The sequence below is a fragment of the Ruditapes philippinarum genome, unplaced genomic scaffold (genome assembly GCF_026571515.1).
Source record: "Ruditapes philippinarum isolate M1 unplaced genomic scaffold, ASM2657151v2 ctg5130_1_1_1_1, whole genome shotgun sequence".
Lineage (NCBI taxonomy): Eukaryota > Metazoa > Mollusca > Bivalvia > Venerida > Veneridae > Ruditapes > Ruditapes philippinarum.
The window spans coordinates 5636-22967 of NW_026866804.1; the positions used below are offsets into that span (position 1 = coordinate 5636).

Here is a 17332-nt window from a genome sequence, read left to right on the forward strand (position 1 = left end):
AAAAGGTGACTACTAGAGTGTTAAAGAGGGTTTTCTATTTTTAGCTCCTGTGACCTGGTTTTCCTCCGAGATTACCCATATTCGATCTCATCCGAGCTATTACCTAGACAAGCATCCTGACAAAGTTTCATAATGATTGAGGCAAAAATGTGACCCCTAGAGTGTTAATTAAACAAACAAGTGTGGATGGTTGACGGACATTAAACAATCCTAAAAGCTCACCCTGAGAAAGTTAGCAATAAAGGGATATATCTCAAATGTGAATATATTCAGTGAACAAAAAGAGTCAGTTTTGTAATTTTTGTTATAAATACATTGATTTATTTATAAATGAGGGCTTATTGTATATAATGTCACTTTGGGAGTAAAGCATCTTGGTTTTAACTATCTTGAGTGTGAAGCATCTGTCAATCTTCTGCACTGATACTAGTACATGACAAGGTGTATTGTTACATCTGTTCTTATAAATATTCATCGTGAAAATTAACAGCAGATGCTGATATTTCTCAACTATGACAGTCTAATATAACCTTAATAAAAGAATATAATTAAAAGAGTAAACATTAAGTGCCACAGCTTCTCAGACATAATAGGACACCAATTTGATGATTTTCTTGAAAACATTTTGAAAATATAAAATTAACAGTATCAGTCTGGCAAGTGTATTTTCCAAATTACAAAAAAGGAACATCAAACTTCATGGGAAAATAATCAAAGTATAACATCAAACCCTTTTGTTGGTCAGTAGAACATATTACGTAACATTCCGCTGGAAATTAGAATATGTACATAAAAAATAAATCTTACGTCTGCATGTGGGTGCACCATTCTGAGACCAAGTGGCATCATCCTTACATATAACATATGGTTGCCCTACAAACTCATAACCAGCATTACATGTGTACTCATATATTGTACCAATTGATGTTCCATCTCCAAATTTACGTTCACCTTGCCCATTCGATATTGTTGCACTAACAATGCTACTTGGACAACCTCCGGCTGTTTAAACAAAAATATACAATTTAACTTAATATACAATTCAATTTAATAAGACAATTAACAAGAAAATTAAAAATAAATAGGACAATAAATTAGTCAATATAAATGCATTCCTTATAGCAGTTACATACTGACAAATTTTATCATATACCTTATAGTAATTCAATATGATACCTTATGGTAATTCAATGTGATACTTTTTGGTAATTCAATCTGATACCTTATGGTAATTCAATGTGTTACCTTAAAGTTATTCAATATGATACCTTATAGTAATTCAATCAGTTACCTTATAGTAATTCAATCGGATACCTTATAGTAATTCAATGTGATACCTTATAGTAATTAAATGTGCTACCTTATAGTAATTCAATGTGTAACCTTATAGTAATTCAATGTGATACCTTATAGTAATTAAATGTGCTACCTTATAGTAATTCAATAGGATACCTTACAGTAATTCAATGTGATACCTTATAGTAATTCAATATGATACCTTATAGTAATTAAATATGATACCTTATAGTAATTCAATGTGTTACCTTATAGAAATTCAATATGATACCTTATAGTAATTCAATGTGATACCTTATAGTAATTCAATGTGATACCTTATAGTAATTCAATGTGTTACCTTATAGTAATTCAATATGATACCTTATAGTAATTCAATGTGTTACCTATAGAAATTCAATGTGATACCATATAGTAATTCAATGTAAAAAAATGTGTTACCTTAATAGTAATTCAGTATGATACCTTATAGTAATTCAATGTGTTACCTTATAGTAATTTTAATAAAGATACCTCATATTAATTTAATAGGATACGTTATAGTAATTCAATAGGATAACTTATAGTAATTGATTAGGATACCTTATAGTAATTCAATCGGATCCATTTCAATGTGATACCTTAAAATAGTAATTCAATGGAAAAAAAGTGTTACCTTATAGTAAGTCAATATGATACCTTACAGTAATTCAATGTTTTACCTTATAGTAATTCAATATGATACCTTATAGTAATTCAATGTGATACCTTATAGTAATTCATATTATACCTTATAGTAATTCAATATGATACCTTATAGTAATTAAATATGATACCTTATAGTAATTAAATAGGATACCTTATAGTAATTCAATATGATACCTTATAGTAATTTAATGTGATACCTTATAGCCTGTACGAAAATGCCTACCCTGACTACACCCTGATTTGACATGGGATCAGAAATTTATTCCCAGCCAGGTTTTTAAAGCTATTCAGTTGACTATAGAGAAGACAGAAATCTATTTTTAGATTTTTTAATATACAATAAAGAGTGTTTTCAGGGTGGATTCAACGAAATATTTAAATGAGCCAGAAAAAATACCACCCTGAAATGGAAATCCAGGGCAGAATTTTTACTCACACAGATTTCTAAAAATAGATTTACTTCTAGTTAAAGTAAGAGTCATTACAGGGTGGGATTAATTTGAAATATTTAAATGAGCCATAATTCACCCTGATTTCTGTTTAAAAAGTCAGGCCAGACTTTTTTCCTCCTGTTTTTATCCCGCCCCAAAATTTTGCAAATCCCACCCTGAAATTAAAATAAAAATCCACCCAGATTCCTGTTCTTTTTGATATTTGTCAAAATAATAATTGAGATTTTTTTTCACTTATCTGTATTTGATTTTCATACAATTAAATACATTTCAAAAGTCAATCTTGTTTGATATTTCCACTGGGTAGCTGCACACTGCATGTATTACATAATTCCACACTATAGTATCTGGACTACACAATCTGTAAACATATGAAAGCAGTGTAGGAATATGCTATTTACAACTTTCAATTTATATATACTAAAAGAAAATGTAACACCTTAATATATAGAAATACGTCAGTGTACATACAATGTAGTTTTAAAGGTATAATATTTCATTAATTGCAATCAAAACTTCAAAAGAACAAATGATTGATGAAATTGTTTTAAAGAAGCAACAGCATTATAAACATATTTGTACTGACTTCATGAAGTCATTAATTTCATAAAATTTGCATGAATGAATACTTTTAATAATTAAAACTGAAACTTTTGATAGAAGATGAAAAAAGTAAAAATTACCAGTATTATTTCTTCTATTGTATTCTTTTTTTCCAACTACACCATTTTCTTCTTCTTCATCCTCTTGTCAGTCATGTTACTTCAACCTAAATTTTGGAAGTAGAAAAAACAAATATGCAATCATGTCATAATCTTTATTACATTTTAAGACTTCAGTTTTTTTTCTAAAATGAAATGATCAAAATGTATAGTTTATTTAGAAAAATTAAGAATGATTCATTTTCCTTACATATTTTCAAACAGGTTTCCTGGAAATTTATTTAAAATCTTTTCAGAATACTGAGCTTACAGAATTCACAATTTTATGAACAAGAGCTGTCGGTAGGACAGCATGCTCGACTATTCTTAGTGCTTGATAGTAAAAAAAATGCCTGATACAGTTACCTCCTCCTGTTTACAGGTTGGGGTCATGATGGTGAACAAGTGTGCAAAGTTTCAAAGCCATATGTCAATGGACTTTGAAAATATTTGAACTATTACAAAAACTTTAACGTAAATTCTAAGTCGAAAAAGGGGCATAATTCTGTCAAAATGCTTGATAGAGTTACCTCCTCCTGTTTACAGGTTGGGGTCATGATGGTGAACAAGTGTGCAAAGTTTCAAAGCCATATGTCAATGGACTTTGAAAATATTTGAACTATTACAAAAACTTTAACGTAAATTCTAAGTCGAAAAAGGGGCATAATTCTGTCAAAATGCTTGATAGAGTTACCTCCTGCTGTCTACAGGTTGGGGTCATGATGTTGAACAAGTGTGCAAAGTTTCAAAGCCATATGTCAATGGACTTTGAAAATATTTGAACTATTACAAAAACTTTAACGTAAATTCTAAGTCGAAAAAAGGGGCATAATTCTGTCAAAATGCTTGATAGAGTTACCTCCTCCTGTCTACAGGTTGGGGTCATGATGGTGAACAAGTGTGCAAAGTTTCAAAGCCATATGTCAATGGACTTTGAAAATATTTGAACTATTACAAAAACTTTAACGTAAATTCTAAGTCGAAAAAGGGGCATAATTCTGTCAAAATGCTTGATAGAGTTACCTCCTCCTGTCTACAGGTTGGGGTCATGATGGTGAACAAGTGTGCAAAGTTTCAAAGCCATATGTCAATGGACTTTGAAAAATATTTGAACTATTACAAAAACTTTAACGTAAATTCTAAGTCGAAAAAGGGGCATAATTCTGTCAAAATGCTTGATAGAGTTACCTCCTCCTGTCTACAGGTTGGGGTCATGATGGTGAACAAGTGTGCAAAGTATCAAAGCCATATGTCAATGGACTTTGAAAATATTTGAACTATTACAAAAACTTTAACATAAGTGGTTACGCCGACGCCGACGCCGACGCTCGGGTGACTGCAATAGCTCTACTTATTCTTATCGAATAGTCGAGCTAAAAATTAAAAATATTAAGAACTGTAATTCAATTATAACTTACCATTTATCTGTTACAATTGGCTGCTTATTTCCCTCCATTTTTTTAAATTGAATAACGCAGTTTAACACATCTATTATGCTCCATGTTATATTTAAGTTTCACAATAAATTTCCCAAAGTTCTATACAGCTGGGGTAGTTAAATTCTTAAATCTCATTTTCTATGTAATTATCAAAAGTCATTTATGTATTGATATATAATTGTAAGTTGATTTATTTGAAATAAAATCACAACTAAAGCCTCCAATCTTTCTATAGAAAATGACCATGCTGGAAATAATTTTCAGGGTGTGATATTTGCTCTGGAATTTTAAACTGCTGTCCGTCAATCTGTGGTAACTTCTCTATTTTCATCTGCCAGATAGCCCAGTTTAACATAAATTATTTTTGAAATACTGTAACAAGTTTCCACTTGAAGGGTTATTTGTTTATAATAAACTGAAGCTGACCTTAAGAAATACAAGATTCTGTGCAGATTGTGAGATGAAATGGGTACAAACTAAAAATCTTGAACATTAACTTATTGCTGACCAATTTATGCATTAAATAATAAATTGTTTGTCATAAGTTAAATATAAATACAATCAATTAACTAGAAACAATTATCAATTTTATAGATAACAATAAATCATGTTGGAAGCTAAATAATCTACATAATTAAAAAAAAAATAAAGAATAATTCAGGAAATGAAAATAAATTTTGTTAAATAGAGTTTAAAATAAATCAACTGAAACTTTCCAGAAATAGACATTATAATATATTTTCTTCTGAAATTAATAATAATTATTCAATTTTATCTGACCAGCAAATGTATAAACTGTACTAATGAGTGTATTACAATATTCATTTCTAATAACTTCTAAACTAAGAAAAATCAGGGGCCTGGAAATGAAGAACTTTAAGACTGTAAAATTGAAACTGGTTCTTGAAAATTTTCTAACTTGAAAATATCTGGGTAGAGTTTTTTTTTATTTCTCCAAGTCAAGTAAAATCTGTGTCAAAATATTTTCAAAGTGCAAATATTCCTGCTTCCACCCTGACTTTTTACCAAGATGAAGACGATGTCAGGGTAGAAAAAACTTGAATTCCCGTGTGAGATTTCTTGAAAATTCAGGGTCCATGTCTATTTCACCCTGATTTTGCCAATTCTGGTTCAAAACAGGCCTGAATCGGTCCTGTTTTTCATAAAAGCCATGCTGATTTTTCGTACAGGAGTAATTCAGTATGATACCTTATAGTAATTCAATGTGTTACCTTACAGTAATTCAATATGATACCTTATAGTAATTCAATATGATACCTTATAGTAATTCAATATGATACCTTATAGTAATTCAATGTGTTACCTTATAGTAATTAAATATGATACCTTACAGTAATTCAATGTTTTACCTTATAGTAATTCAATATGATACCTTATAGTAATTCAATGTGTTACCTTACAGTAATTCAATATGATACCTTATAGTAATTCAATGTGATACCTTATAGTAATTCAGTATGATACCTTATAGTAATTCAATGTGTTACCTTATAGTAATTAAATATGATACCTTACAGTAATTCAATGTTTTACCTTATAGTAATTCAATATGATACCTTATAGTAATTCAATGTGTTACCTTATAGTAATTCAATGTGATACCTTATAGTAATTCAATGTGATACCTTATAGTAATTCAATGTGATACCTTATAGTAATTCAATGTGTTACCTTATAGTAATTCAATGTGATACCTTATAGTAATTCAATGTGATACCTTATAGTAATTCAATGTGATACCTTATAGTAATTCACTGTGATACCTTATAGTAATTCATATGATACCTTATAGTAATTCAATGTGTTACCTTATAGTAATTCAGTATGATACCTTATAGAAATTCCAAAGGATACCTTATTGTAATTCAATTGGATACCTTATAGTAATTCAATATGATACCTTATAGTTATTCAATGTGTTACCTTATAGTAATTCAGTATGATACCTTATAGAAATTCCAAAGGATACCTTATTGTAATTCAATAGGATACCTTATAGTAATTCATATGATACCTTATAGTAATTCAATGTGTTACCTTATAGTAATTCAGTATGATACCTTAAAGAAATTCCAAAGGATACCTTATTGTAATTCAATCGGATACCTTATAGTAATTCAATGTGATACCTTATAGTTATTCAATGTGTTACCTTATAGTAATTCAATGTGTTACCTTATAGTAATTCAATGTCATACCTTATAGTAATTCAATATGATACCTTATAGTAATTCAATGTGATACCTTATAGTAATTCAATGTGTTACCTTATAGTAATTCAATGTGATACCTTATAGTAATTCAATGTGATACCTTATAGTAATTCAATGTGTTACCTTATAGTAATTCATATGATACCTTATAGTAATTCAATTGGATACCTTATAGTAATTCATATGATACCTTATAGTAATTCAATGTGTTACCTTATAGTAATTCAGTATGATACCTTATAGAAATTCCAAAGGATACCTTATTGTAATTCAATTGGATACCTTATAGTTATTCAATGTGTTACCTTATAGTAATTCAATGAGATACCTTATAGTAATTCAATAGGATACCTTATTGTAATTCAATCTGATACCTTATAGTAATTCAATATGATACCTTATATTAATTCAATCGGATACCTTATAGTAATTCAATGTGTTACCTAAGATTAATTTAAAATGATACTTTATAGTAATTCAATGAAGAAAAAAAATAATTTTTTTTTTTTGTTTTTTTAAAAAATTTTAAAACCTTTTAAAAATTAAAAACCTTTTTTAAAAATTTTTATCCCAAAAGAAAATTAACCTTTAAGTTTTTCCCCAAAAAAAAAAAATTTTAAATTTTTGAAAAACCAAAAAAAAAATTTTTTCAATTTTAAGAATTTTTGAAATTTTAAAAAAGGGGGATTTAATTTTAAAATTTTAAAAAAATTAAAAATAAAAACATTTTAAAATTTTTTTAAATTTTGGGGGATTTTTTTTAAATTTTAATGGTTTTTTTAATTTTTTAAAGTAATTTTTTTTTTTTAAAATTTAAAAATATTTTAAATTTTTTTTTATTAATTTTATTTTTAAATAAAAAACCCTTTGAAAATTTTTTTTTAAAAAATTTTATTTTAAATAATTTTTAAATTTTTAAATTTTAATTATTTTTAAGTAATTCCCAAAAAAAAAAAAATTTTTAAAATTTTAAAAAAACCCCAAAAAAATTTTAAAAAATTAATTTGGTTTTAAAAATTTTTTAAAAAACCCTTTATTAAATTTCCTTTGAAAAAAATTCCTTTTTTTTAAAGGTTTTTTTAATTCAATTGAATATATAATTAAAAAAACCAATTTTTTGGATTTTTATTTAAAAAGGGGACCAAAATTAATTTAAAAAAACTTTATTAAAATAAAAAAAATTGATTTTAAATTAAAATTAAATTTTATTTTCGGGGGTTAAATTTTTTAAAAAAAACAAAATTAAGTTTTTTTTTAATTTTTCCCATTTTCTTCCTTAAATTTTTTTTCTTTTTTTTGTTTTAAAAAAATGGAAAAAAAAAAAATTTTTCCAAAAAAAATTAACCTTATTTTTTAATTGAAATTTGAATTAAAAAAAATTTTTAAAAAATTTTAAAATTTCCAAAATTAATTTTACCCTTTAATAATTAAAAATTTTATGTTTTTTTAAAACCCCCATAGTAATTCAATGTGTTACCTTAATAGTAATTAAAATATGTAACCCCTTATAGTAATTCAAAGTGTTTCCTTATAGTAATTCAATAGGATATCTTAAAGTAATTCAATGTGATACCCTATAGTTATTCAACAGGATACCTTATAGTTATTCAATGTGATACCTTATAGTAATTCAATAAGATACCTTATAGTAATTCAATGTGATACCTTATAGTAATTCAATGTGATACCTTATAGTAATTCAATGTGATACCTTATAGTAATTCAATATGATACCTTAAAGTAATTAAATGTGCTACCTTATAGTAATTCAATGTGTTACCTTATAGTAATTAAATATGATACCTGATAGTAATTCAATAAGATACCTTATAGTAATTCAATATGATACCTTACATTTATTCATATGATTCAACAAGGAGTAACACAACTTAATAACTCCTAAAAGCAGGATATCCTTTGGTATGGTTATTTCTTTTGTCATGCACAGCCAATGGAAAAAAAACCTCAAGTGCAACTTTGAGCATTATTTCACACACAAGCTGGCACCAAAGTAGAACCACCAATCTTTTGTAAACAACCAAGTTAGATCTGTCAAGATTTAAAAGAAAAGCAGTTAATGACAAATGGTAACATGGTAACAAGTCCGGGACCTGAACCATTTCACCACTGAAATTAGATCTTTGAGTAAACAAATCTTAATACTATATGCCATCAAATATCAAAGCTTTCTAAATGAATCTACATTCATTACAGGCTAAACCATATCAATAATTACCTCTACAAATAGGAGGACTTTCCCAGGAACCATCTGATCTACATGTTATTTCCAAGTTGCCACTAGCAACTGTACCAGGATTGCATTCATAAGTAACCTTACTTCCATACACTGTCCCCGTTGATGACACTATATAACTGTTAGTGCTGACTGGAACATCTCCACAGTATCTTGCTTTATAATAAAAGAATTGTGGCAATTCATTCATTCTGTTAAAGAGCACCCTCCCAATTTTTATTCTACAAATGATTTAACTTGGTAATGCATATTGTGAATGGTTGCGCAAAAGAAAATGCAGTTTCAATTTGATTGTCATTATATCCCCGCTTTAAATTATCCCTTAAGGAAGGGGCAAAATATGCAAAAATAGTCTTACTAAAATTAAAACGCCAGAAGAAATATATAGTTGATACAATAAAAATAGCCAAAATAGAAAATATGAAAGTTATTCTACCCAGAATTTTTGAAGCTTTATAGTTTTACTAATAAGGAAAGTATTGAACAAAATTTATTTTTTATTTTTTGTTGTTTTACATTTGATTTCTTTTCTTATTTGTTTTCTTTCATGTTTATCGCAGGTATTTGTTCCTGCTGAGCGTGCAGCTTTAAAACAATAATGACTGTTTACGGCCCTCGAAATTTCTTATTTGGCAAAATAAAGGGGTTTCAGGAACTTTTAATGTCAAGAAAAGGCTTAATTTACCCTTTCAATGCATAACTGCTCATCCCTTGACTTTTTAAGCATAAACCTGCTCATTATATAGTGAACTGGCTTTGCCTTGCCATTGAATTGTATGTGTAATGGCTTTGTCCTACTTTGAATTTGTATGTGTCGTGGAATTTGCATGCTTTGAATTTGAATGTGATCATGAATGTGGCCTGCTTTGAATTTGTATTGATATGGGGATTTGCCCTGCTTTGTATTTGAATGTGACATGTACATTCCCCTGCTTTGAATTTGTATGTGAATTGTTTGCCCTGTTTTGAATCAATGTAATGGATTTTTGCCCTGCCTTTGAATTTTATAGTGAGTTTCAGTTCTAGCAGGTTAAGGGCTGAAATAACGCAATATGGTATAGATATATTTCAATAAAACAAATACAATGACCTAAAAAAAAAGAAGAAGAATATATCATAATGATTGATGCAATCAATCAACTTAAAGCCAGAAATTTAGAAAATATGATATGAGTCTGAACATTCCATAAATCCTCACGTAAATATGGAAAGCAGCTTATTATGTGTTAAAAAATACCTTATTTAGAGGCAAAAGTATAGAAATCAGATTTTATATTTTTATGATACAACTGTAATTGTCTTTAAAACTTACGTGTACATCTTGGAACTTGTCTGTAATTCTTCCATACACCTTTGTACCCACATTCAATATTTAACGATGTTTGTCCCGCAGATATCTGTTCCTGCTGAAAAGCGTACCCCAGTTTACACGAGACAGAAGTGACAGCTCGGTAGTTTCTGTTTAGTGGCGATGGATTCACAATCGTATTTTCATCATAATTAGGGTCAGGACAAGCTGAAAGGGGAAAAAAGTTTCAGAGATATCAATTATAGTTATATATCAAAGAAAAAGGCTTTAGAAAAAAGTTTACCATTTGCCAGTGGGCATTCATATTATTCTAACTTAACCTTTTAGCTAATAGTAATGTGCTTGAAACAACAGCCATCCAAATACTGATAGCTTCGTTATTAAAATTAAATATCTCTCCATTGTCATGTTATGTGTGGAACAATTTTCATATTAACGTGTTTGTTTGAATATTTCATATTCCCAAATTTATGTGTTGAATCTTTTGATATTGTCAGTGTTATTGTGGAAATCTTTCATATTAAACAGTTTATGTGTTGAATATATCTCATATTCCCAACATTATGTGTTGAATCATTTTTCAATTTTTGTCATGTTATTGTTTAATCATATCTCTATTCAAAATCGTTTAAATGTATTGATCATATCTCATACTAACAGTGTCATTTGGAACCATCTTTTATATTAAATTTTTTCAACATTAATAGTAAATACCTGGAGACCAAGTTGCTTTAAATCCTTTTTCTGATCTAGTGACAGATGAATCCAGGTGAATTGTGGTTACACCGCTATCTAAATTGAAGACTTGACCAGCAAATTCATTAGTTGCATATCCTCTGCTTGGTGATCCTTCGTACATTTGCCCATTTTCATATATCTTTTGAATGAAAAAAATATCAAATCCATTTCATTTTTCAATATTTCTCATGGATTGGTTGTTTTTCTTTAACCATATAAAATGTGGAACAAATAAAAGGACACATTTCCAATCTTTAAGAATTTTCCAAAATTTAGATCCCCCCCCCCCCCCCCATAAATACTGCTTTTGTCATAATAAAATTCTTTAGCTTAATGGTTGTGGCAGTTCTCTCCTATGTGCACAAAACAGGCCCTGAGTAGCACCACCGATCTCCCAAAATTTAACTGGATAGCTCGCTCACATAACAGAATGAAAGGTCCATAGTGGGACTCGTACTAACATCAGTGTGCGGTAAGCAACTCAAAATTCAGCAACTACAACCACTCAGCCCTGTCATATTGTAAGTGATTAATGTAAAGAAGAAAACCACATTTCATTCTTTAAATTGCCTTAAACCATGATAAAATTTTTACTTGAAATTTTGCATGCCATTAATTCAATTACACTTCAAAATAATCATCTAATTTTTTTTTTGTTTTTATTTTCATAATTTAATTTTGATATGTCTCTCATTTTACTTCATTTGCTATAATTGTATCATTATATTTTAGCTTCAAATGATAGAATGAATCAAGAAAATCCTGTATCTAAAAATAATCTTCAATCCTCTAAATAAAAATAGGATCATCACCTTTAAGAAGTCACCATTTACGTCCCGGTTGTAGTCGTTGGACTGTAGTCTAGAATTGCTGTCAAAATATAATGTAACTGGTACATTTGTAGTAATTTTCCACTCACAGCTTACAGAGCTTGGATAGTTAATATTTCCAGTATACCCAGGTGAGTAAATTGTTCCCCAAACATCAGTTGTCTCATAATAACATCCTGTTAAAATAAGATAAAAAATAATTTTGATCATGCTAGGCAAAAAAAAAAATTTATACAAAATTGATGTATTTGACATGGGTGGGTGGAGAGTTTGAGTGTTGATTGATGGCCCTTATAAGGTTTTAAGCTAATTCTATATCTATTATCTATTCGCCCACTGCAGTTCAACATGAGAAGAATTTTAAAGTTTTTATTTAAAACCCATGATCCAAGAACAGGGCCAAATTTGACCCAAGGGCTTATGTTTGAAAAATCTTTGTATATGTTTTTATGGCAATGTTTCTTGCTCTAAATCAAAGCTCTAGCTTTCTGGGCCAAATTTGACCCAAGGACTAAAGTTTGCAAAATCTTTGTATAGGTTTCTAAGACAAAGTTTCTTGCATTATAAATCAAAGCTCTAGCCTTCTTTGTTTCAGAAGAGAACACTAAGATTTTGCTATATGTATATAAGGAAAAGCAATGATTCACAGGGCAAAGCCAGTTTTGACTCTTAGGACTAAAATATGAAATGTTTTGTAAAAGCTTACTTGACAGTGTTCCATGCCAACATCTTATCTCTAGTCTTTGCAGCTTCAGAGGAGCACCATTTTCCATTTTTTTCCCCTAATTTTGAACCAAGGGCGGCAGTTTTCATAAACTTTGTAGAAGTTCAATAGACAAAACTACAAACAAACTATCTAGGCTAAAGGCCTTGTGTGTTTTTGAAGGTTTTTAAAGACGTTGTTCATATTAGTTGCCATAGCAATCAGAATTTTTAATGAAATCTTACTTTTTGAACAAATTAAGAAGGGAACCAACCAAGGATCATGTTGCAATGGCTGGTAGTACAGGAGGGGATAATAATAAACAACTGACACAGGGCAAAAGTCAAAGATCACACTGAGCATATTGCATTCAAATGAGCTAAAAATAAACCCATATCAGCCAATCAGCTGATAGTTTACATAAAGACACCTACCTTGTCTGTACCGGAACCTGAAAGCCATATCTTTATTGACCATTTTGTTTGTTCTCAGAAGAATGGACAATTTTTTATCTGTCGAGTAAATCACTTTGTTGTTTTGACAAAGTTCCTCGTCGTTACAACTTGTAGACAGCAGAATATTATCTCGTGGAGTTTCATCATCAAAGAACATAACCGTGTCACCATCACTTAGCTTGAGGTCCAGAATCTAAAAGAAGATAGAGCGGTAAAATTTAGACTCAACGTTTAAGAGATACGTCAATCCTTGACAAAACTTTGAAAAAGTATAAAATCCATTCTTAAAGTTATAACGTCATATAGATATTTATATTTATATGATATGATGATTTTATTCATTCCAAACCTTAAAATATAAATGGACAAAATAAAAATTTACTTACCTCTAACGTAATCATTTGACCGAACTGAAAGTTATTTTCAGTACTTATGACAATTATATAATCTCTTTGTCCGAGGAAGGTGTTGGTGTTTTCAACATCAAATGTTTTAATATTATACTCTTTTGGGTTATCCTGAGCCACTAAATTTACTTTTTGACCTGAATCATCTTTCACTGAAATTTAAAATAAATTGAATAGCAAATGATCACTTTATCCCTTCAAAGTGAGATGTTTGTCATAATTTTAAGAAATCAAAATATTTTCACATTGAAAATATTTCAAAGTGATCCCTTCAAAGTGAAATGTTTGTCATAATTTTAAGAAATCAAAATATTTTCACTTTGAAAATATTTCAAAATGATCCCTTCAAAGTGAAATGTTTGTCATAATTTAAAGAAATCAAAATATTTTCACTTTGAAAATATTTCAAAACTATCATCTTTTACAGAGATACATTACAAATTCATAATTATACACTTTATCCATACCATATTAATCTTGATATTCACCCCTTTGTGCATTATTTCAGTTAAAAGCTGGTACTTAAAGATATACTATGCTTAAATTTGATATTTGCTACACTGAGTCTCTTTGTAAATATAAAATAAACATGTTTTAAATTCACGCAAAGTAGATATGTTATGTTTTAAATTCTACCCACTATAGGTGGTCACACTATGAATATAGTTATAGTGTCATTAAAAAGAAACTGGCAGTTTTTTTAGTTTTTTTAAGAAAGGACCAACTTTTCTTTAACCTGTAATAGGGAATGCAATTTCCCATACATTGTACATAGTTTTTTTCAATCTTTTATTCAAATTAGACATATTCAGTAAGAATTTCATAGCTATCAATAAATTTCTTTGAAAAAAAAAAACAATGTTTTACTCAATGATGAGCATAGTATATCTTTAAATATCAATTCACCATCACATTCTGTAAGCTAGCTGCATAACTTCCTCACATGGAAGAAATCCAAACATCCGGGCATGTTTCGAACCCAGAGCAGTGTCAGGTATGTGATTAACACTGAGAGACCTTAACCATTTCAGCAAATAATTCAAGATCAAGTCCACTTACAGGCACCGTATGTTCCGGTAAAGCCAGTCATTGAGCCAGTGTTGCTGACAGTGGAGTCCGAGAAAAATTTGACGAAGATTTTATTGTTGTAGCTACGGAACGTCTTTTTCCCGATATTTCCAGATATACGGTCAACAATCATTGCCCTGCTTTCATCAAAGCTACCAGTCATCACAGTCACAAAGTCTGCATTATACTCAGTGTTGAAGTTATCAAACTACAAAAAAAAAAATTTGGGCCCTCAAAAAAGCTTGCGGCTTTACCCAAATGGTTAATTGTCTGACTAGTAAACTTTTAAGGTTTTTTGGTTTGGGGGGTTCAAAACCAAAGTCAGGGGTTCCTTCTTTTCCCTTTAAAAAAGAAAAATTTTTATATTTAAATTTCAAAAGTACTATTTTTTCAAGGGAAAGATTTTTGAGGTTTTTAATAAAATTTTCCTTGAAGACATGGAGCTTTTAAAAACAATTAAAAATTTAAAAAAAATTAGTATAAACTTAAAACTGCCCCAAATAATAAAAGTACAAAATTAAAAAAAGCAGAGCTCCCCATATCTTTTTGGGAGTTAAAGGGTTTAAAAAACTGAACAAAACAAAAAAACAAAGGGCCAAAATATATAAGTTCTAACATCAAGGGACAATTTTTAAAAAATTTTCTTTTATAATAACACAAGCAATAGAATTTTAAAGCCCAGAAATTAACATGTTTGCCCTTTTTATTTAAAAGTTTGGAAATTTTTTCTATCTAGAAACACAACGTTTAAAAACTTTCCCGGACTTTCTTTTAAAAAAGTATTTAAAATTTTTTATCTATTTTTACAAACCACTAAAAGGGGGATTTAGTTTTACAAAATGTACCAATTTTTTTATGGGAAAGCCCAAACTTCTTTTTAAGTCGGGGCCTTTGGGTTTAAAAGGGGATGTCTTTTTTAGATGGGGCTATGGGTTTTATAGATTTTAAATTTTCATATATGGTTTTGCGTTCAAAAAGAAAGGGCATTTAATTTTAAAATATGGTGCAGGGCATTTTTAAAATTTCATGGTTTTAATATGGGGAGTATTTAATTTAAAAGGGCTGTATTTTAATACTTTTGGTTTTGGGCTTTTTTAAAAATTGGGTGTAGCCCCTACGATTGTTATCGTTTTTCATATGGGGATGTCGTTTTGAAAAAATGGCGAAAGTCGAATTGCATAGATGATGCTGTAGTTTTGTTAAACGGTGTTGGTGAGTTTTAAAAGATGTGCTGTAATTTTGATACCTGGGTGATGTCGTTTAATAGAAACGGTGCTGGAATTGGAAAATGGTATGTCGTATTGTTAAGATGGGCTGTGGGTTGTTACAGATGGGCTGTAATTTTGATAAATGGTTATGTCGTTTTGTTAATGGTGCTGTGGTTTTTATAGATGTGCTGTTTATTTTGATAAATGGGTTAATGTCGTTTTTGTTAGATGGTGCTGTCGATTGGATAAAATGGTTATGTCGTTTCGTTAGATGGTGCTGTCGCATTTGATAAATGGTTATGGTCGTATTTTGTTAGATGATTTGTGCTGTGGTTGTTTGTAGATAGTGCTGTTATTTTGAAATAATGGTTATTGTTCGTATTGTTAGATTGTGCTGTGCTATTTATAGATTTATAGATGATGCTGTAATTTTGATAAATTGTTATATCGTTTTGTTAGATGATGCTGTAATTTTGATAAATGGTTATGTCGTTTTGTTAGATGGTGCTGTAATTTTGATAAATGGTTATGTCGTTTCAATAGACTTTTACAGGTACCTCATATAGATGTTATTTGACGGCTTGTTCGACCCCCCCCCCCCTTATGAGGCCTCAGGCAGTACAAAATGCCCTATTTAAGCCCTAGACACTGTTTTTCGTTTGAGAAATGTTGTTAAAAAGTGACCATATTTTCGGCGCCGCCCCCATCAAAATGGTACATCAAGGGGTTGTCAGAAAGGGGATGTGCCCCCCTCTGTTTGGGGGGGGGGTTGAAGGGGGCGGCAGTCCCCTCATCACCAAGAAAATTTTAGACATGTGACAGGCTTAAATGGCCTCAGGTCGATCGTAAGGTAACGTGTAACCAAACGCTGAAAAGCCTTTTGCTCTATCTCAATCTATTGAGAAGTTGCAGCACTTTGAAAATCAGTTTTGATGGGAAAAAAAAAACAATGCAAAATAGTGATTTTTGGGCAATTTTGAGACGATCCCCTTTGCCAATTTTACAGAAGTTTAAGATTGAGCATGCTGTTACATGTACAGAGGCTATTGTCCAGTCAACATTTGTGCCAATTTTCATCAGTAATCGCAGCATTTTTCATAGTTCAACAGCAATTTGAACTTTTAACAGGAGGCTTTCCAATGAAAACGGCCATTTTTGACAATTTCCTCATCAAGAAAAGGGTTAAATGTTTTTTCTCTGAGATTAATAAATTAAAATTAAAGTTGAAATGTTTAACTGGTGGAAAACAAAGGAAGCAATTTTGAAAAAACCTTGGAATGGGTAATTTGTGGACAATTTTTGAAAATGAAAAATCCCGCCTGATTTTGTCTGCAAATTATCTATGCAGGCAATGAAATACTTGGGGATAAATAACAGTCAAGATGTGATGAAGCTCAGATAAGAGTGTATAGAATTTGGCGAAAAAACGTCTTCATTTTTTTAAATAACCAATCAAAATGTTCCGGTAAACAAACAGGTCATCTATATATAGTTCATCATCATCGTAATAAAAAATCACAGAACCATACATCAAAATAGTATCACCATGTA

General features: G+C 29.6%; 1 protein-coding gene across 1 annotated transcript; it reads right to left on the bottom strand.

Annotated features, from left to right (window-relative positions):
- Nucleotides 1-807: 807 nt before the first annotated feature.
- LOC132733767 (CUB and sushi domain-containing protein 3-like) lies at nt 808-14780 on the bottom strand (the record flags this gene model as incomplete). Its single annotated transcript, XM_060720446.1, has 8 exons — nt 14565-14780; nt 13485-13657; nt 13078-13291; nt 11923-12116; nt 11087-11249; nt 10376-10579; nt 9046-9219; nt 808-1002 (listed from the first exon to the last, which is right to left on the bottom strand). Coding segments are annotated over exons 1-8 (1489 nt in total), but the record flags the coding sequence as incomplete, so codon positions are not given.
- Between the last annotated feature and the right edge of the window lie 2552 nt (nt 14781-17332).